The sequence below is a fragment of the Pristis pectinata genome, chromosome 24 (genome assembly GCF_009764475.1).
Source record: "Pristis pectinata isolate sPriPec2 chromosome 24, sPriPec2.1.pri, whole genome shotgun sequence".
NCBI lineage: Eukaryota > Metazoa > Chordata > Chondrichthyes > Rhinopristiformes > Pristidae > Pristis > Pristis pectinata.
Genome location: NC_067428.1, coordinates 16,013,938 through 16,033,597, shown reverse-complemented (window position 1 = coordinate 16,033,597; position 19,660 = coordinate 16,013,938). Strand labels below are relative to the sequence as shown.

At 45.1% G+C, this 19,660-nt stretch overlaps 1 protein-coding gene across 1 annotated transcript; it reads right to left on the bottom strand.

Annotated features, from left to right (window-relative positions):
• Positions 1-485: 485 nt before the first annotated feature.
• Positions 486-17,748, bottom strand: ushbp1 (Usher syndrome 1C binding protein 1). Its single transcript, XM_052037907.1, has 13 exons — positions 17,659-17,748; positions 16,812-16,954; positions 15,926-16,074; positions 14,496-14,702; positions 13,550-13,675; positions 13,153-13,301; positions 12,039-12,179; positions 10,172-10,242; positions 9,064-9,341; positions 7,573-7,752; positions 6,736-6,809; positions 5,155-5,277; positions 486-3,323 (listed from the first exon to the last, which is right to left on the bottom strand). The coding sequence occupies exons 2-13, from the start codon at positions 16,819-16,821 to the stop codon at positions 3,149-3,151; spliced, it is 1,683 nt and encodes a 560-aa protein (XP_051893867.1). The 5' UTR covers positions 16,822-16,954; positions 17,659-17,748; the 3' UTR covers positions 486-3,148.
• Positions 17,749-19,660: the final 1,912 nt, after the last annotated feature.

Here is a 19,660-nt window from a genome sequence, read left to right as displayed (position 1 = left end):
CATCACAGGATACCCAACCTCTTACCTGCTCTTGTAGACACAATATTTATGTGACTGGTCTAATTGTGTTTTTAGTTCAAAGTCCTCCAGAACCCTGGTGGGTGAGTCTCATTGCAAGACTGTTCAACCAGGTGCATATTACAGCTGAGCCCAATCTCGTCTTCTGCATAGAGCCTATGGCAATCTCCCATAGCAGTGGTCAACAAAAATCCCATCTTCCCCCCCCAAAAAAACTCTACCTGATAGCATTATCACGACCACCACTCTGCTCTCTGATCCCCGAGCAATAGCCTTAACCCCTCTTCCCCAAGCCCAAGCTGGTTGCTACAATTACCATCCAGAGAGTGGTGGGTAGGAAGTTAGTGGGAGTAAAGCTTTGTGTATCACCTTCAACCATTAGCACAGATCCCTCTGATGATACAAGGACCCTGTTGATCGCTGTGACTCAGCACAATTCAAACTCAGAGGGTGAATATATTTTTTTAAATTATGTTTTATTGGGATATTTTGCAACGTAACATTAGATGTAGCAGCTGTCTTAGTTAACCATCCAGATACTTTCATGGTGGAACAAGGAATAAACTGGGATCATTTATTGGCCCAGAAGAGATTTGATCGAGGTGCTGAACATCATCAATGTGGATTCACTGGAGTAAACAAGGAGAATCTGTTTCCATTGATAGGAGGGTTGGTGACCAGAGGACACAGATTGAAAGGGATTGGCGAGGAGGAGCAGTGTTTTACACAGCAGGTTTTTGTCGTCAGAGTGCACTGCTTGAGAGGGCAGTGGATGCAGTTCCAACAAAAACTTTCAACAGGCAACTGGATAAATTCTTGAAGGGGAAAATCGTGAGGGCTGTAGGGAGGGAGCAGAGAGTGGAGTTACAGATCTTTTTCATAGAATCAGCATAGGAACAATGGACAGAATAATTTCTCTCTGCGCAGTGAGAGCCTATAAATTCTCCTTTACAAAATAAAAACATTAAAGCAAAAAGAGAAAAGAAAAACTAGGAAAAGAAAGTGTGTTGTTCAAAGGTGCCCCTTCATCTCAACGTATGCGGCAACCCTAACTCTTTGTCTCTTTGTTTCACAGAAGTGCCTCCTGCATAACTGGAGATCCCTCGATTTGCAGTGCTTGTGTTACATTTATTTCTCTCCCCTTTGGGATTAAATTTCTAAAAAATTGTAAGCATTTAAATAAATGTTTGCCCATTGCAGGGTTTAGTTTGACAGTTAGAATTCAGGGAAAGACCCCACAAATAGGACATCACATGGTCTGTCCCAGAGTTTCCCAGTCCTGACCAAGATGGTGGCAAATTGACACAGTGAAGTGAAACAATTGTACAGAATCAACATTGTTCAAGACTAAGGCTGACAGATTGGAGGCATAGCTGGTGAGTGGAACTTTTCCTGAAATTGATTTGCCCCCCATAACCAATCTTATAAAGTTATTCGAAGAGGTTACCAGGAAGGTTGATGAAGGGAAGGCGGTGGATGTTGTCTACATGGACTTTAGCAAGGCCTTTGACAAAGTCCCGAATGGAAGGCTGCTCCAGAAGGTTAAGTCACTTGGCATTCAGGATGAAGTAGTCAATTGGATTTAACGTTGGCCTAACGGGAGAAGCCAGAGAGTGGTAGTAGAAATTTGCCTCTCCGATTGGAGGACTGAGACTAGTGGTGTGCTGCAGGGATCAGCGCTGGACCTGTTGTTGTTTATCATCTATATTAGTGATTTAGGTGATAATGTGGTAAACTGGATCAGCAAATTTGCAGATCCAGATTGGGGGCATAGTGGACAGTGAGAAAGGCTATCAAAGTTCGCAAAATGGTCTGGACCAGCTGGGAAAATGGGCTGAAAAATGGCAGATGGAATTTAATGCAGACAAGTGTGAGGTGATGCACTTTGGGAGGACAAACCAGGGTAAGACTTGCACAGTGAATGGTAGGGCTCTGAGGTAGAACGAAGGGACCTGGGAATACAGATCCATAATTCCTTGAAAGTGCATTGCAGGTAGATAGGGTCATAAAGAGAGCTTTTGGCACATTGGCCTTCATAAATCAGGGCATTGAGTATAGGAGTTGGAATGTTATGTTGAAGTTGTATAAGACGTTGGTGAGTATTGTGTGTAGTTCTGGTCACCCACCTACAGGAAAGATATCAATAAGCTTGAAAGAGTGCAGAGAAAATTTATACAGATGTTGCCAGGACTTGAAGACCTGAGTTAGAAGGATAGGTTGGGACTTTATTCCCTGAAGCACAGGAGAATGAGGGGAGATCTTACAGAAGTATACAAAATTATGAGGTGTATAGATAGGGTGAATGCATGCAGGCTTTTTCTCCTCGGGTTGGGTGAGACTAGAACTAGAGGTCATAGGTTTAGGGTGAAGGGTGAAATATTTAAGGAGAATCCGAGGGGGAACTACTTCACTCAGAGGGTGGTGCGAGTGTGGAACAAGCTACCAGCGGAAGTGGTGGATGCAGGTTCAATTGTAATATTTAAGAGAAGTTTGGATAGGTACATGAATGAGAGAGGTATGGAGGGCTATGGTCCGGGTGCAGGTAGATGGGACTAGGCAGAAAACCAGGCCGACATGGAGTAAATGGGCCAAGGGCCTGTTTTTGTGTTGTAGTGGTCTATGACTCTAAGTGACTGTGCTTAGGGAATACATGGATTAGGGAAAGATCAGTTAGCGTATTAAAGCTGTCATTTCCCAGTTCAGATGAAAAGCCACCGTCCTGAAATGTTAACTCTCCACCAAGGCTGCTAAACCCTCTGAGTATATCCATCATTTTCTATTTTTTAATTCTTCTCCATTTTATGTTGCTCTTCATGGACAATCCACAGCCCATGAACCCTCTTCCCTAACATGGACTCCACCAACCTATTGAATATTCTCCACAGACAAGGATACGTCCCATCGCAAATTCCACCCACCCCTTGAATCTGATCCCCAAGACTAGCAATACACTCCTCCCAGAGATACTCAAACTCAACCCACTCATTGAATATCCCACCAGACCTATGGACGTCATTCTCCCATGGAATCTGCTGACGGCACAGTATATTAAAATAGTCAGACTTTTCTGCGTGCAAGGTCCTAGGCTCAGAGATTTCCCAGTGGCCGAGGTGTGGTCTTTGGATCCCAGCTACAACCGTGTGCCATTGTTGTGGTCCAGCTTCTGTTGAAGCCTCATCAGTCTCTGCTCCAGCAGCTGAAGCTGGGCAGCCTGGCGCTCAGACATGGCATCCACCTGTGACTCCAGTTTGCTCAGCTGATTCTCGTACTTCTTCTTGGTGCTTCTGAAGGCTGTGCACAAGTTGCTGTACAAAGAAACCATGAGTTTTAATCAGACTATTGCTTAATATGAACAATCAATTCAGAGATCACTGAAAATTTGCGAAAGGGTATAGAGATAGTTTAAACACACCCCCAGAACATCATCCTTTGTGGCAGGAGCCAGAATATAAAGGGATAGAGTTCTGTTACAGTTGTGCCGAGCCCTGTTGGACCACCATGTAAAGAAGTGAGTTCAGTTTTTGGAATTTCATGAAGGAGATTGTAATTGAAGGGGGTGTACAGAATATCCATCAGTGATTCCAGGGCAGAAAGGGTTATTAGCATTGGTTGCACAGCCTGGGTTTGTATCCACAACATTAAAAAGTTAAAGGGACTGATCAAACCGAGTTGATTAGTTAGAGAGGTATGATCTTCTCCGAATTGGAATGGGAGTCCATAATAAGGGAACCAGCCAGGCTGGTGGTAGATGTGGGCATGAGGGCCTTATTCACTCATTGATTAGCTTAGTAGATGGATTTTATTGGGTAATAATTATATAACCAAAGAGGGTAGATTATCTGGAGACACGAGACTGCAGATACTGCAATCTAGTGCAAAAACAGGTGGATGATCTAATTGAAAAGCAAAACAACAGAAGATCTTGGAAACCTGAAATGAAAATAAAATACTGGAAATATTTAGCAGGTCAGGCAGAGCAAAACAGATTTAAATGGTTCTGGTCAATAACCCTTCATCAGAACTAGCCAAAGTTAGAAAACAAGCATATTTTAAGTTGCAGGGATGGAGAGAACAAAGAGATATGGTGAAAACCAAGAGAAACAGGTGATGCAGAATAGTTTCAGGTGAGAGAGGGCAGTGAAGTCCTGTAAATGATAGCTCATCTGTCTGGAGGAGTTGTAAATAGAAGGGGATGAACCAATCTAGTAAATCTTTTGCCTGTTACCCTCATTCTTTTTCAATTTAGAAACTAAAAACGGGATGACTAAAAAATAGCGGGAAAATAGATTGAGAGTAAATTTGCAAGAAATAAAAAACAGACAGTAAGAACCTCTAAGAATTTTAAAAGGATGGGTGTAGGTAAAGTGAACATTGGTCCCTTAGAAATGAGAATGGCAAATTAATAAAGAGAAATAAGGAAATAGCAGAGACTGAACCAATATTTCTTGTCTGTCTTCAAAGTAGAAGCTATTAAAAAGATCCCAACAATATTAGAAAATCCAGGGGCAAAAAGGCAGGAGGAACTTAAGATGATCACTATCACAAGAGAAAAGGTACCAGGCAAAGTAACAGGACTAAAGGCTGACTCATCCCCTAGACCTGATGGTCGCTATCTCAGAGTCTTAAAGGAAGAGGCAGAAGTGATGCTGGGTGCTCTGGTTGAGCCTATACTCATCTAAGTTCAGAAGAATGGGGTGTGATCATATTTAAACATGAGATTCTGAGTGGACCTGTCCTCTAATAGCAACCATCCTGATGTTTCCCCTGGTAGAGAACCTAAAATTAGAGGTCACAGTAACAGAATAAGGGGTTGCCCATCCAGCAAGGAGACGAGGAGGAATCACTTCTCTCAGATGGTCGTGAGTATTTGTAATTCTCCATCCCAGAGAGCTGTGGAAGGTGAATAACTGAATATCATTCAAGGCTGAAATCAGCAGATTTTTGTCTACAGCAGTAGACTAAACTATGGGGAACGGGCAGGAAAGTGGAGTCAAGGCCAAAATCAGGTCAGCCACAATCTTACCGAATAGCAAAACAGACTCAGAGGGCTGGTTGGCCAACTCCAGCTCCTGTTTCTTATGTTTTTATAATGCACTCAAGAAAAACACCCCCACTTTAGCTATTGTTCCCTGATACCTGTGTGTTTTCCTCAGCTCAGTAGCCAATTCCTCAGACCGATACTTTTGGTTGTTGTTGTTTTCTATTAGCCTCCCCAGTGATGTAGCCAACTCCTCGATATGATCTCTTAGTTGTTTTTCTCTGTAAGACAATTAAGATCAGATTTTCCCTGAAACTTTTTGCAACAGATCAAGTTAAACTACAGCTGCTTTCAGTGACTATATGTCCTATACATTTGCGAGCAAGGGTGCGATACCTCAACATTGTATCATCAAATGCTCCAGGACGTTTGGAGATTGGACACACCTGACAGCAATGTGGAGGCAACTCTAGACCTGCCAGAAACTGGGGAAGGAGGGAAAGTGTTTTTCAATAATTTTTTTGGTGGGGTGGAGGATAGGAAGAGACTTTTAATCTTGAAAATAAAGAACGTCCTTTAATATCATAAGGTTGGTGGATGCGGGATGCTTTTGGTAGAGACAGAAGATGTTGACACAAGTAGACTTCCTCCCCAGCTGGGTTACCTGCTCCAGATCTGCTGGAGCTGTCTGGATTAAGGACGTTTATTGTTAAACCTTAAACATGGGAAGTTTTTTTTACTGAATTGGGTGAAAAGGTTTTTCCCAGCCAGACATCTGCCACTCAGATGTGTACAGATAGACATCTTCCTTAGGCTTCCTCTCCTCTTCCCACCCCTATCCACCTCTCCTGTCCCTGATACTTATAGTTGTACCATTTCAACCAGGGTGGCCGTGGCTCTCAGATTCCATGACCAGCCCATCTCGGGTGAAAGGGCCCTTTCACAACCGTGCAGCAGTGACGGCTGTGACTGTGCCTATGGCCTCCTCACCCTTTAAGTAATAACGTCAAAGAGCGAGGTCAATAGTTACACCCAGCCCAACAGACTGTGTGAAGGCAATGGCTGAGTTTGTCATCCCCTCGACCATCATAGCAGCCTCTAAAATGTACGAGGAGGCTGTGTAATTTTCTGAAGATGGAGCGGGCAGTGTCCTTAACCCTATGTAAAGGGCTCCCCGTAAGGTTGAATCTTTCTGCTGGTGGAATCTCTAGAGACCAAAATGCAACAGGTTATATTATCAAATGTCCTGTTCTTCATTGCCAAGGGAACTCCTCCTCCTCCCCCTCCCCCTGCTGCACCGTCTGGGGAAGGTGAGGCCAACCATCACCCTGATCCTATTCGCTCTTGCGGTCTTCTGACACCAGGTCTTCTCCAGCTGATGTGGGAGGAGGACCCAATAGGACGTTTTATTGTCCATTTCGGGGTCAGCATACCACATCTTTTGAACAGGGCACAGGGCCACGCTACTAGAAGCTGGGACACATTGAAAGGAGCTGCCACAATCTTCAGGCTGCCAGTTTCACTGCTACTACTCCCCTCCGCCCCACACCAGAAGCAGTGGGCCCGCGGGTGTAGAGGTTGGGAAGGAGGGGAGGGCCTAAAGGAAAGGAAGGCATGGAGGAAGATAAAACACCTCGAGATACATCCCAAGGAAGTGGTGCATACTAAGGAGCAGCCGGAATTTGAGCTTACCCTGAGCCCAACCCCAGGGCATTTTACCCTGTGGATTCTGTACTTACCGTGTGGAGACCGTTGTGACTTCAGACACCAGCTGCTCATTGCACATTGTTGATTTGGATGCTGATTTGGTTTCCTAAAATTAGAGCGGAGTTATCAGACCTCAGCAGGATTGGCATGGAGACGATAGGATTCTAATTGTTTTGAGTTATTCTCCCTCTGCTGCTGCTGGACTCAGGGGGGACAGCCATCTTCTGGGATCCCACCAAGTGACTGGTCCAGCCGACACTCACCAGGGTTTCGAAGAATGAAAAGTGATCACATTCGGGCAGACTAGGATCTGAGAGGAATCAAAGTGCAGATGCTGAGACACTCTCTACCCAGGCTGGGGACTCTGGAGCAGTGGGCATACTTGGGGTAAGGGGTCAGCCACTCTGGATTGAGAAAAGGAGGAATTTCTTTCAGATGGTAATCAATCTTTGGTATTCCTTTCCCCAGAGAGCTGAGGGTGCTCAGTCTGTGAGAATATTCAAGGCTGGAACCTATAGATTTTTCCAACAGTCAGGAAATCAAGGGATATGGGAATTGGCGGGAAAGTGGAATTGTGATTCATGATCTGGCAATGTCTCACTAAATGCCAGTGCAGATCTGAGGAGCTGAATTACCTCCTTTTGCTCCTATTTCATTACTACTTAAGTGACCATCATTCCCTGACCTCAGGAATGAACACCGAACCCAGCAGAGAATTGAGGACACAGATCAGTGGTCAGTGGATAGTGGTCAGGAGCAGGAACACAGACATCCCATTATTAAGGTATCTACACAGATTGGCTGATATCCTTGTATCTACCTATTGACAGATACTTGCATGTTGATGGTGACTTTGTCCTTGGACATACCTGCCTGACAAGGTCTGTTCTAGGGTCCTCCCGCAGCCACCCGTCCCGTTGTTCTTGCCAATGTGTGAGTAGAAGGTTTATGGCTTCGTCCCGAGGCTCTTGAGATTGTAGCTTCTGCTCCAAACCTTTCTTCTCCTTCTTCATCCAACTCAGCTGACTTTTCAACCAGGACATATCTTCCTGATAATTGGGAGCAGACCATGGAGATGGGAAAATATGTAAAAATTGGGTCATTTGACCATAGTTAGCTGAATGCATAGGGCAATGGTTACTGAGCCTCTACAAAGTTACCTCAAATCTCCATTGACCACTGAACTAGCCTTGATCTGCCTGTCACTGGGACACCGATTCAGGATGCACCAATTGTGTTTCACTCCTTCACTCAAATGCCATCTATGGTTCAGTGAGCAGCACTCTACCTCACATCTACGTCAGAAGGTTGTGGGTTCAAACCCCTCCAAAGACTTCAGCCTACAGTCTAGGTTAATAGTACCTGTGAGGGAATTAAAATACTGTCAGAGATGGTCTCCTACAGGTGAGATTTTGAACTAAGGCCACAGTTCGACCTTTCAGGTTTGATGGCAATATTTTGTGGAAGAGTAGGAAGGGGTCTCTCTAATGTCAAAAGGCTAATATTTGTCCCTCAATGTCATTAAAGCAGATTATTTGGTTATTATCATATTGTTCATTGTGGTATCCTGCTACCATGCATCCTACATAATAACAACGAACACACGCCAAAAATCTCCCTCACAGGTTTAACCCTCTCAGTGATGCCCTGGGGTTGTGATCCATGCTACAGAAACCCATTGGAAAAAGGCCATTTGGCTCATTGAATCTCTGTTGCCCTTTATCCTGTGTGACCAGGAGTCAACCTGCCACCACTTTCCTTTATCACATTTGCCCTTAACACTGTAGCAATGATGGTCCTTAACATGCAAAGCAACATATCTTCATGGGCTCGGGAGATTCTAAGTTCAGATGCTTATAGTCAGGAGGTGGAGACGTTCCTTATAGGGCAGTGCAGATACCCAGAAGATTTTAAAAAGACATAAAGGGAATTGATGGAATATAATGACTAGTGGGAGTATCGGTAACCCAAGCGACACAGAGTTAAGGTAATTGGGGAGATGAGGGGAGTTTTTTTTACACACAGGGAGTTGTGATCTGGAATGCATTGTCTGAAAGGGCGTATTCCATAGGAAGTTTGAAAAGGAAACAGGATAAGTATTTAATCGTGAATAAAATTTGCAGGATTGTGGAGAAAAAATAGGATGGAGTGGGACTAATTGAATAGTTGCTCCTAGAGCTTGCACAAGCATGATGGGCTGAATAGCCTCCTCCTACACTGTAATGTTTTATAACAAGAGGAGGCCATTCAGCCCCTCAAACCCTGTTCCCCATGCAGTTAACATAATGGCTAATCTGAATCTTAAACCCATCTTCCAACTTTGTCTCACAACTTGTAAGATCCCTGGCCCAGTCACTCACCCTGACAGTCACGAGATCTTGCTGCAGTTCTTTCTTCCCTCTGCTTAGTCGCTGAAGCATCCCAGGGGAACGTGAGGTGAACCCAGGCAAGGCCAGATCCTGCACCACTGGCATGATCCCACAGCTTCCAGGCCCGGCCTCACTTTGCTGGTAGCGCTTCAGGTCTGGTGAAATGTCCCCCAGATTGAGGATGGTCCGTTTCATGGCAGCGTAGCCCTGCCTCAGTCTCGCAATGTCTCCCCTCAGCTGGGCAACACTGCTGTCAACCTCTGGCTCCCCTGAGAACATAAAAATAATAGTAGGCCATTCTGCCCTCATGCCTGTACTGCCATTTAATAAATTCATGACTGATCTTTTACCTCAGTGCCACTGTCTTACACAGACCCCTTATCCCTTAATTCCCTTGATACCCAAAAACCTATCCATCTCTATCTTGAAAATATATTCAGCGACTGCACCTCCACTGCCTGCTTTGTAGAGAATACCAAAGGTTTACTACCCCCCTAGTGAAGAAATGTTTGATTTTTGTTTTCTCCTCTCTGAGATCTCTCCTTCCCCACTGTTGCTGTCACTTCACCACTGGCAGTTCTGCCATCAGCTGCCTGGTATGGGATTTTTTCCCTGTATTTCTCTACCTTTCTCACCTCCCACTGATGGTCTAAAATTCTGCCCTTATGCCCAAGCCTTTGGTCAGCTGCCCAACATCTTACAGGGCTGAGTGTCAAATTTTGATTGTGAATGACTGGAACGTTCCCTCAAATCTCCATTGACCACTGAACTAGCCTTGATCTGCCTGTCAGTGGGACACCAATTCAGGTTCCACTCCTTCACTCAAGTGTCTGTGATTAAGTGAGCAACACTCTACCTCACATTATGTTAGAATGTTGTGGGTTCAAACCCCTCCAAAAACTTCAGCCTACAGTCTGCAATTAAAGGCAACTTAAAATTGCAAACAGTTGTCCAGACAAACCAGAGTGGGAAGATCAAGCAGACAGGACCGAGTGATCCGAGAGCTGTGCTGACAGGGTTCCCTGGAGCTCAGCTTGGACTATGCTTCCTAGGTATGGTTAGTCCCACTATTCACCCAAGCATCCCGCAACTGTATCACCTGCATCCGGTTGTCTTCCTGTGGTTTCAGCCCTGACCAGAAGTTTTCCATAGGCCTCAATGCAGTCCTCACTGTAAGGAACGAATGTACAAAGAGTCATTTCTAGAGAAAGAGATTTAAAATAAAGTAAATGAGCATATCAAAACCTGAAGCACTAGGTAGCTCTGATTTACAAATATCTTGGTTGGACAATATTTAGAACACCACGCATAGTTCTGTTCTTCACATAATGAAAACTTAAACAAAATCTGGAAAACTGAAATGAAAACAATTGCAACTTCAAATAACCATTTTTTTCATCTCTCTTTCCCAGTTCTGACAAAGAGTCTCTGTCCTGAAATGTTAACACTGTTTCTCTTTCCACAGATACTGCCTGACCTGCTGAGTGTTTCCAGCACTTTGATTTTATTTCAGAGTTCAAGCATCTGCAATTTTTTGATTTTCATTTACTGGTCTTGGTTAGACCACACTTGAAGTACCATGCACAGTTCTGGCCTTCGAACACCTTGGGCTAGACCTATCGTTCCAGCCTCTGTATTGCAGGAAGATGTAGAAGCACTGGAGGGGTGCAAGGATGATACCAGAAGCAAGAGGTTGTATTTATCAAGGAAGTCTGAACAAGACGGGGTTAGTTTCTCTTGAAAAGAGCAAGATGAGCAGTAGCCCGAGAGGGGTCTGTAAGATTATGAAGGAGATCAATAGGGTTGATGTAGAGTTGTTTCTGTTGTGTGGTAACCAGAAATCAAAAGCCATAAATATAACCGAAAATCAAAAAGACCTGAAGATATCAGATATCTAAAATAGAAACAGAAAATGATGGAAATACTCAGCCAGTCAGGCTGCATCTGTGGGAGGAGAAAAAAGCTAATGTTTCAGGTCGAAGGTCTGAAGAGAGTCACCCTTCTGACGAAGGGTCTTAGACCTGAAATGTGAGCTCTGTTTCTCTTCCCACAGATAGAGCCTGATCTGCTGAATATTGTCATGCCATAAATATGTCTCTCATCAATCCAGTCAGAAATTCAGGAGAAAGTTCTTTTCCCAGAGAGCCAGGAGAATGTCGAATTCACTCCCATACAGTGGGGTTGAGGTGAACAGCAGGAGGGTTTTAAGGAGTAGCTGGATAAACAGGAGGAAGAGAGGAACATGAGGAGATAATGGGGGCACATGAGGGATGAATGGCAGCTGGTGTGGAGCTTACATAGACCAATAAGGTTGCATAGCAGCCTTGGGAGGAGGCAGTGGAGGGAGCCCAGTGCGCTGCCATCCGTACACACCAGTGTCAAAACCTTAAAGGTACAGATTCACACCACAAACCATGAGACCATTTGAGCTAGTTCTTTACAGAGATGTCTAGTTATTCCCAAAACGCAATCTAATCTCCTTCCTCTACCCTTTAACAAATTATAGTTAATATGATAAATTATTGCCCATTAACTTGCAAGTTCACTGCACATCTTTCAGCTAGATATCCAAAAGTGTTCTGTCATCAATTAAATACTTTTCCAAGTGTTGTTGCTGTTGTAGTGTAGGAACCATAGCTGCCAATTTGTACACAGTAAGATCCCACCAATAGAAATGTGATAATGACTAGATAATTCACTTTAGCAATGTTAGACATCATGAAGAACTTTCCTGCTCTCTTCAAATTGTGGCCATGGGACCTATTACCAAGAGATAGATGGGGACATCTGATATACAGCTCTTAGGACAGTCAGTACCCCTAAGTACTACCACTGGACTATGGGGCTGAAGTATCTGGATTAGAGTCGAACTGCTGACCTTTGACTCAGGGAGGTAGCATTGGGCTGCAGCTGATGGGCAGAGATGTTCAGTTGTGAGGTCAGGCTTGGAGGGGTACAGGTCTTACCTGTACTGTAGAGCGAGGTGCAGTGCAGTGCTGTTGGATTCGTGCTTGCCCAGTAACATACTCAGCCGCTCGCAGTCTCCCTTGCACTCCTGCAGGACCCTGGACAGCAGGTTGTTGCGTTCCTTCCACTCATCGATGGAACTACAGAAGGAAAATGGGCAAAGGAGCAATAGAACAGACATCAAGTCTCTTCCACCCACATGGGAACTCTCCTCCAAATCACCTTGACTGGACATATCCTGACTGGTTCTGTATCACCGTTGGATCAACATCTGTTGGCCTTTACTGTAAATGTGATGAGTGCTAAAGAAGGGAAATCTTGTTACCATTGTGCAGAACTTTGGTGACAGCATTTATTTAAGGAAGGATGTATTATTATGGAGGCATTTCAGAGAACGTTGATTCCAGGGATAAAAGTGTTGTCTTATGAGGAAAGGTTGAGCAGGCTGGGACTGAGATTTTGGAAGAATAAAAGGTGATCTTGATGAAACATAAGAATCTGAGGGGAAGTGACAGGGCAGACACTGAGAACTGGGGAGCATAGTTTCAGAATAAGAAGCCTCCTCTTTAAGATGGAACTGGCCATTCATTTAAGACAGTCTCAAGCAAATGCAGTGGGGAATTCAGGTCAAACTTCTCTCCCCAGAGAATGTGGAGCTCAGAGGGAGGGGTTGGACTGAACAGCCAAGGGAGTTCAAGGCAGCTTGATAAACAGGCAAGAGATCAAGGAACGGAAGGAGGCGGTGATGATGGAGATGGAGAAGGGTGGGAGGAGGCAACTACGGAAAGAACTGGGACTGAGAGTTTCCACAATGCATTAACCATTTGGAGGCTCATCTTTTAACATCATGTTCTAAAAAATAACTTTTTTAGATGTTACTGTGAAGTAACATGAATTTTGCAGTAAAGGCACATGGCAATGGCCGGGATAGCTCCCTCCACCTTCTCAAGGTAATAAGTACCAGCCAAGCCAACGATGTCCACATCCAAGAATGAAAATGTAAAAAGATTTTTCCTCTGAGAAATGCTTAAACAAGAAAATACAACAAGAGTGAGCGAGATTCCAAAGTACATGGCTCATTGGGAATTCTACAAAATCAATCCAATGGCTTACTTTCTTAGCTGATCTGCTTCCATTTCTGAATCTTGAATCTTGACTCCAATCACATTGGATTCATGCACCTGAAAGAATCGGGAAAACCCCTGGATGCTGGAACTATCCTGGAATGACTGCATCAATTGTTCAAGGACAAAGCCAGGATCCTGCAGTGGAGATGAGGGCATGGAGTGAAGGCACATGTTCCCAAACTGAACAACAATCCCTCTTACTGAGACTGATGCTACTCACTGCTTTGGAACAGATCTGGGGAGTATCCATAGCAACAGCACCCCAGACTGTTGTGCAAAGCTACAATCATCATCTATAGAATAGTGTTCACTGACACACACCTGCTTAGGTGTTGAGAATTTAACATTTCTCATTAGCCCTGTGACCTAGTTCTGAGAATTACTTTGCTCACTGAAGCCTCAATCTCATTGCCGATGGTGTCGGATCCGGCTCTGTCCACAACACTGGGAGGTGAAGGGTCTCTCTCACTCTGCTGCACATTATGGAGACACGACAGCAATTCATCAGCCTAATGTAGGGACAGAAACAGTCAGGATCTGCTCACATTGAATATCTTTGCTATACATACAAGAACACGCATAAACACATTCACCTAAACACTTAAACATGCACATGGTACACAAAAAAACTCTCTCATGCCCATACACACATACTTGCATACACTTTCATGAACAAATACCACCACATGAACACATATACACATGTGCACACACAAATATATACACTGCTGGAAATGCAAAAACAATCCAAAACTGTGAAGCAGCTGATTTTGATGCACATGAGCTTCCCCCAGTCAATTCCAAACCTTACTGGCAGAGTGCAGAGTAAGGTTTACCCTCTATATAACCCATGCTGACCCTGCTCTGTGAGTGATTGATGGGATAATGCAATGGGAGCTTTGCCCTGTACCTCACCTCTGTTGTCCCTGTCTGGAGTACTTGATGGGTCAGTGTAGATGGAGGTTTACTCAGTATTCAGCTCATGTTGTCCTTGCCTGGGGAGTGATTGACGGGATAGCATATAGGAAGCTTTGCTCTGTATCCAGCCCATGCTGTCTTTGCCCAGGGAGTATTTGGTGGGTCAGTGTAGAGGAGCTTCACTCCGAATCTAACTCGTGTTGTACCCGTCCTGGGAGTGTTCAGTGGTGATGCTATTTTCCCAGCACAGGCTAGTAGAAAAGTTAAGCTTTTATTTCTTGAACACCTCCCTGCTGGGCCAAGCCTGCTGGAGATATTCTGGAGTCCTTTGTAAGTTTCTGGACCCATTCACTGAACCACAGAGCAGACACACTGAGAGCCACATTGGCTGGTAAGGCAGAATGGAATCACCTTTAGCCGGAGCTTGTCCCTCTCCCGTTGAATCCTGCCAACAGCTACCATAGCAGACCGCAGCTCTTGATCCTTCCCGTGGAGCTGCTCTCTGAGTCGCTGGTTCTTCTCCCTCAGGCACTCCATGTCCACCTCCCACTGCTTCCTCTCCTCTCGTAGCTCTGGGGTTAGGTCAACGTCCAGCTCCCGCTCTACCTCCTCAATCGTCTGTGGGATAGGGGTGGAGGAGAGGTTATGGCAGACACAGTAACATGGTCATCCTTTGATCCGCTGAGTGGGTGGGCAGTGGAGGTTGGGGGCTACCAGATAGCACAAACTCTCACTCATGCACTGAACGTTCTTCTTCCCCAGCATGTGACTATTGGTTGTCGTGAGGTCTCATGGATCTGCTGCTGATGGCTGGGGTGGGAGGAGGGAATAATCAGTGAACAGGGGTGGGCATCTGCCGAGGGGCAAAAGCCAGTACATCCATGGGGATCTGGACCCCGAGCAACAGGTTGTCAGAGTGTGGGGGGAAGGATGTCTGCAGGAATCAAGAAGAGGTTGGAATGGACAACTGGGCAGAGGTATGGCACAGAAACAAAAAACAGCTCTCAATGAGTTCAAGGCTGCTCTACCCCCTCACTCAGCATTACTGCCTCTGCCTTTCGTCCCTTTAATCAACAAAATAGGTCAAACGATTGACCAGGTGTCATTTGGCATTTTGTAGAAGAAGAACTCCAAATTTCGACCACCTTGTGTGGAATCTCCTAACTTTGCTCTTGAACAACCTGCCTCCAATCTGTGGACCTTGTTGCCTGGATGTAACCAGCAGAGAGTGTTTCTCACTCTCCTCCCTACCACTTCCCCAAACACTGAAAACTTAAATAAATCCAAACCATAACTTTTAAACAACGAGAGATAAAACCCTGGTACCAGTAGAATGTTTGGCCCAAAGGACTGTTGGTCCATACAAGACCCCTCCCTCTCAGGGTATCCTCCGTATCTCTCTACTGCTGCCTCCCTCACATTATGAATCAGTGGTGTCTGACTCAGACTCCCCATGTGGAAGCCCATTCCCCATTCTTACCGGTCACTGTGGGAACAAGTTGCTGCTAAACTTTATGTTAGTGACCAGGTAATATTTATGCCCATTTGTTCTAGAGTCCCCTTTAGGTAGAAACAATTCCACAGTTGTCCAATCAACTGAATTAATCAACTTAAATAGCTCCCTCTGCTTTCCTCTCTTCCTGGTGCCTCAATAACATTAGGAACAGAGAGAAATTTAATCCTAAACAGAAAGCAGTGTGTTCCCAATGGCCAATCCCCGATCCACCAGCCAGTCTCTGACCAGTCCCTGACACAACCTCCAGGGTCTGTCCCAGTTCCCATGTTCGATTAGCATCTACTCTGTGGCCCAGTGTCCAGTGTTTGGTTTTCTGGATCCCTACTTGAGTGACCAGCTCCCAGCGTGCAAGTGCAGCCTCCTCTTCCTCAGAGCCATCACCACAGTGTGGGATTTCGGCTTTCTGCGTGCGCACTGTGTCCTCGATTTCCGTCAGCACCTGGTGCAGCGTCCGCAAAAGGTCGCAGGGCTCACCTGCGAAAGGAAGTGGAGCAGCGGTGAGCAAAGAACGCTTGGATAGTAGGGCAGGAATACTGAGCATTGTGTTTCCGATCTGTGCGTAGCACAATGTGGCTGGAATCTTGAGTAGTCGAGACTTGCATTTATACAGCACTTCTGGGTGTTCTCCAGATGTTATGAAACAAAATTAGACACCAGGTTACATAAGGGGTTGTCAGGGCCGATAACTGAAACCTTGGATGCAGTGGTTGGTCTCAAGGAGTATGTTCAAGAAGGAGTAGGCAGAGAGGTTTAGGGAGGGAATTTCAGAGCTTGGGGCCCAGGCAGATGAAGGCACAGTTGCCAATCAAGGAGCAATTATGTTTGCAGATGCGCAACTGGCCAGAATTTTTAGTTGGATTTATTAATTTTTTGGGATGTGGACATCAATTATAAATTTGTCCATCTCTAAATGTCCTGGAGACGGTGATGAGGAGCTGTCTTCTTGAATCCCTATAGTTCTTCTGGTGATGATGCACCCATAGTGCTGTTGGATAGGGATTAGAACAGGGCAGGAATCTGGGAGATTCTGGAGCTGGAGGAGCTTATGGAAGGCCAGAGGGTGATCAATCCTGAGTGTGCAGCACTGCCTCAGTACTGCAGCACTGTGCCAGCCTAGAGACTTGAGGGGATTTTCATCTCACTAACTTCTGATATTGTGCCAGTGGTGTGGCATTCAATACTTGGTACTCACCGAGGCTTTTCCTACTAACCTGTTAGCATTGAGGTTGGACAAGGCTGCCCTGGGCAACTGGAATCTGTGGAGTGACCCTGGTCTGGAAATCGACACACCCTGGTCTCTGGGTATTGGTTGTCACTGAGATCAGAACAAGTTTCCAGATACTCATCGTCTTCCCTGCAAGGAAAATAAGTGATTGTAGAAACACCCTAGTGACCGAGACCAGACCAGTAAGCAGCCAAACTGAGTCCAGTGGGAAAACAGCAGGAATAACATGATATCTGAAGCAGGAGGTAGAAGAACATTGTACAGTTTGACAGTCCTGAGGTTGACAGGTACCATCCAAGGGTAGGGGAAGATTTGTCATTGCATGGACTTGCCCAGCTGAGCCAGTCACACTAGTCCAGTCACTCCAAGCTGACTTGGTCCTCCTGACTGGTCACTGGGAGCCAGTTACTCCAGGCTGGTCACTCTAGGTTGGTTGCTTCGAGCCAGTCACGTGGAGTGAAAATAACAGACCGGTCATGATCTCATTGAATGTTAAACAGGTTCAAGGGACTGAGTGACCTCATGTTCTTATATTTCAACAGCAGTACATTTCAGAAAGTATTTCACTGGCTGGAAATCTCTGAAGGGAATGCGAAAGGTGTTATAGAAATGTGAGTCTCTCCTTCTTATAGGACTGATGTTGTCTGTCAATTGGTGCTGTGGAGAATTGGCCATTAGGATGCACAAGGAGAGAACTTGGTTGTGAGTTGTGGGAATGAAAGGTGGAAAATTCAAAGCTGTCTCGATGACTGAAATGGAGCCCCCCCCCCCCCCCCCAAACCTCCTATCCATAGGAGCCATGGGAAAATCAGTCAGTCCTTAGCTCGGCCTACCTGCTGGGGGTGAGAGTCAGTCTGTCGATCTTTCTGTTCAGCTCGAGAATAACAACAAGCAACTCTGTGATCTGCCTCTCGTAACGCAGCACAGCCTCCACCTCCTCCTCCTCCTCCTCCTCCTCCTCCTCCTCCTCCTCCTCCTCCTTCAATGTCTCCAGCTCTGTATTCAGAGGATCCTGAGACCGAACAAAATGAATCAAGTAATATTCACAACACAACATGTATAAGATTTTGAGCATACTGGACACAGTATGTAGAATTACCTTTTTCTCTCAGTGGGGAAGTCAGTCTTTAGAAGCACAGATTTAAGTTAATTAGTACCGGATTGGGGGGTGGTGAAATAAAATTATTTCATTCAATGAATGGTGAAGCTCTGGAACTCACTGCCTAAAAGGGTGGTGGAGGCAAAAATCCTCACTACATTTAAAATATATCTGAAGAAGCACTCAAGGAGTTGTATCCTACAGGACTATGGGTCTAGAGCAAGAAATGAGATTAACACAAAGTCCATTTTCCAGCATGGACATGTTGGACGAATGGCCACCTCCTTGGGTCTAAAGTTCTGTTGTTCTATGAACATTCACTCAGTGTGCAGTGCGACAGACTCAGGCCCACGTGTGTGATGTGACCGTGTAACAGCCAGTAAAACGATTCCATGTGACTGACCACCTATGACACCGACAAATGTGACAGGGCAGTGAGATGGTTCTGTACACAGATCCGTGCAACAGGCCAGCATGACCATACCACCCTGTGTATAATCTAAATTCCCACAGAGGTGCTTTATCAGCTCTTTGAAAGAGCTCTCCAATAATCCTCATTCCCCTGTTCTCTGCCCCACAGCCCCATGATACTTTTTCCTCCTTCAGCTATTTCTCCAGTTCCTTTTGATGGTTCTTGTTGAATCTACTTCCCCTGCCTGTGTGAGCAGCATGTTCCACATCACTCACTGCATTTACATTCTCCCCCTCTCCTCTTGCCAATCACTCTGAATCCTTGTCACCCTGGTCACCAACCCTCCTGTCACTCCAAGCATTTCCCCCGATTTACTCTGTCAGAACCCCTCATTACTAGAAAACCTCACCCTATATTTTTCTCTGCTCTAAAGAGAACAGCTTCATCATGTCAATAAATCACATTACTTCACCCTGTGGGATCTTACTGTACATAGATTGGCTGACATATTTCCAACATTATAACAGTGCCATCACTTCAAAAACAACTTCATTGGATGTAACTTTCGCTCAGCTCTAGGTAGTGAAAAATGCTACAAAATGAAAGTGTTTCTTTCACTCACGCCTGTCCAAGTCGCTCAAACCTGAAATCCCTCCATCAAATCTCTTCTGAAGTGAAAATAAAAAAAAAACTGATAAAGGGACTTCAACCTGAAAAGTTAACTCTGTTTCTTTTCCCACAGATACAGCCTGACCCGCTGCATATTTTCAGCATTTTCTGTTTTTATTTTAAATCTCTTCTTAAATTCCTCTGCTCTAAGGAGAACAACCCCAGTTTCTTCAGTCTCTCAGTGGGAATAGTCCCTCATGCTGGGACCATTCTGACTCCCTGGCTTCTTCTCTGTACTGTCAGGAACGTCAGGAGAATGACCTCATTGCTGAACACACTGTCTGACATCACACATCAAACTGTTCACATGCAGCCTTTGGAAAGAAAAAAAGATTTGCATTAATGTAGCACCTTTCATAACTTCAGGGCATCACAACAAACTTTACATGTAACTTCCTTCAGGGAAGATGATTTGTCGTCCTTTCCCAAACTGGGTTATTAGTAATTCCAGCTCCATCAATCTTAATTGCCTCTTCTATTCAAGAGGCACTAGTGGGTGGATAGTGATGGTGATCTTGTAGTGAATGAATAAAAAGTGATTCACAGCAGCCAACTTGCACACATTGAGCTCCCCCAAAGAGCAATGAGAGAATGACCATGCAATCTGTTCTTTAGCTCCAGTGTCTGAGAATTAAGAATTGGCTGCAGGACAGAG

Bases quoted from the DNA above. Each gene is read 5' to 3' on its own strand.
- ushbp1 (XM_052037907.1), bottom strand. The intron at 14,703-15,925 runs GTAGGGATCCAG...CCTATCCCACAG, and splicing joins GCTGGGAGCTGGTCACTCAA to ACGATTGAGGAGGTAGAGCG. The intron at 13,302-13,549 runs GTAATTCTCAGA...TCTCCACTGCAG, and splicing joins TTGAGGCTTCAGTGAGCAAA to GATCCTGGCTTTGTCCTTGA.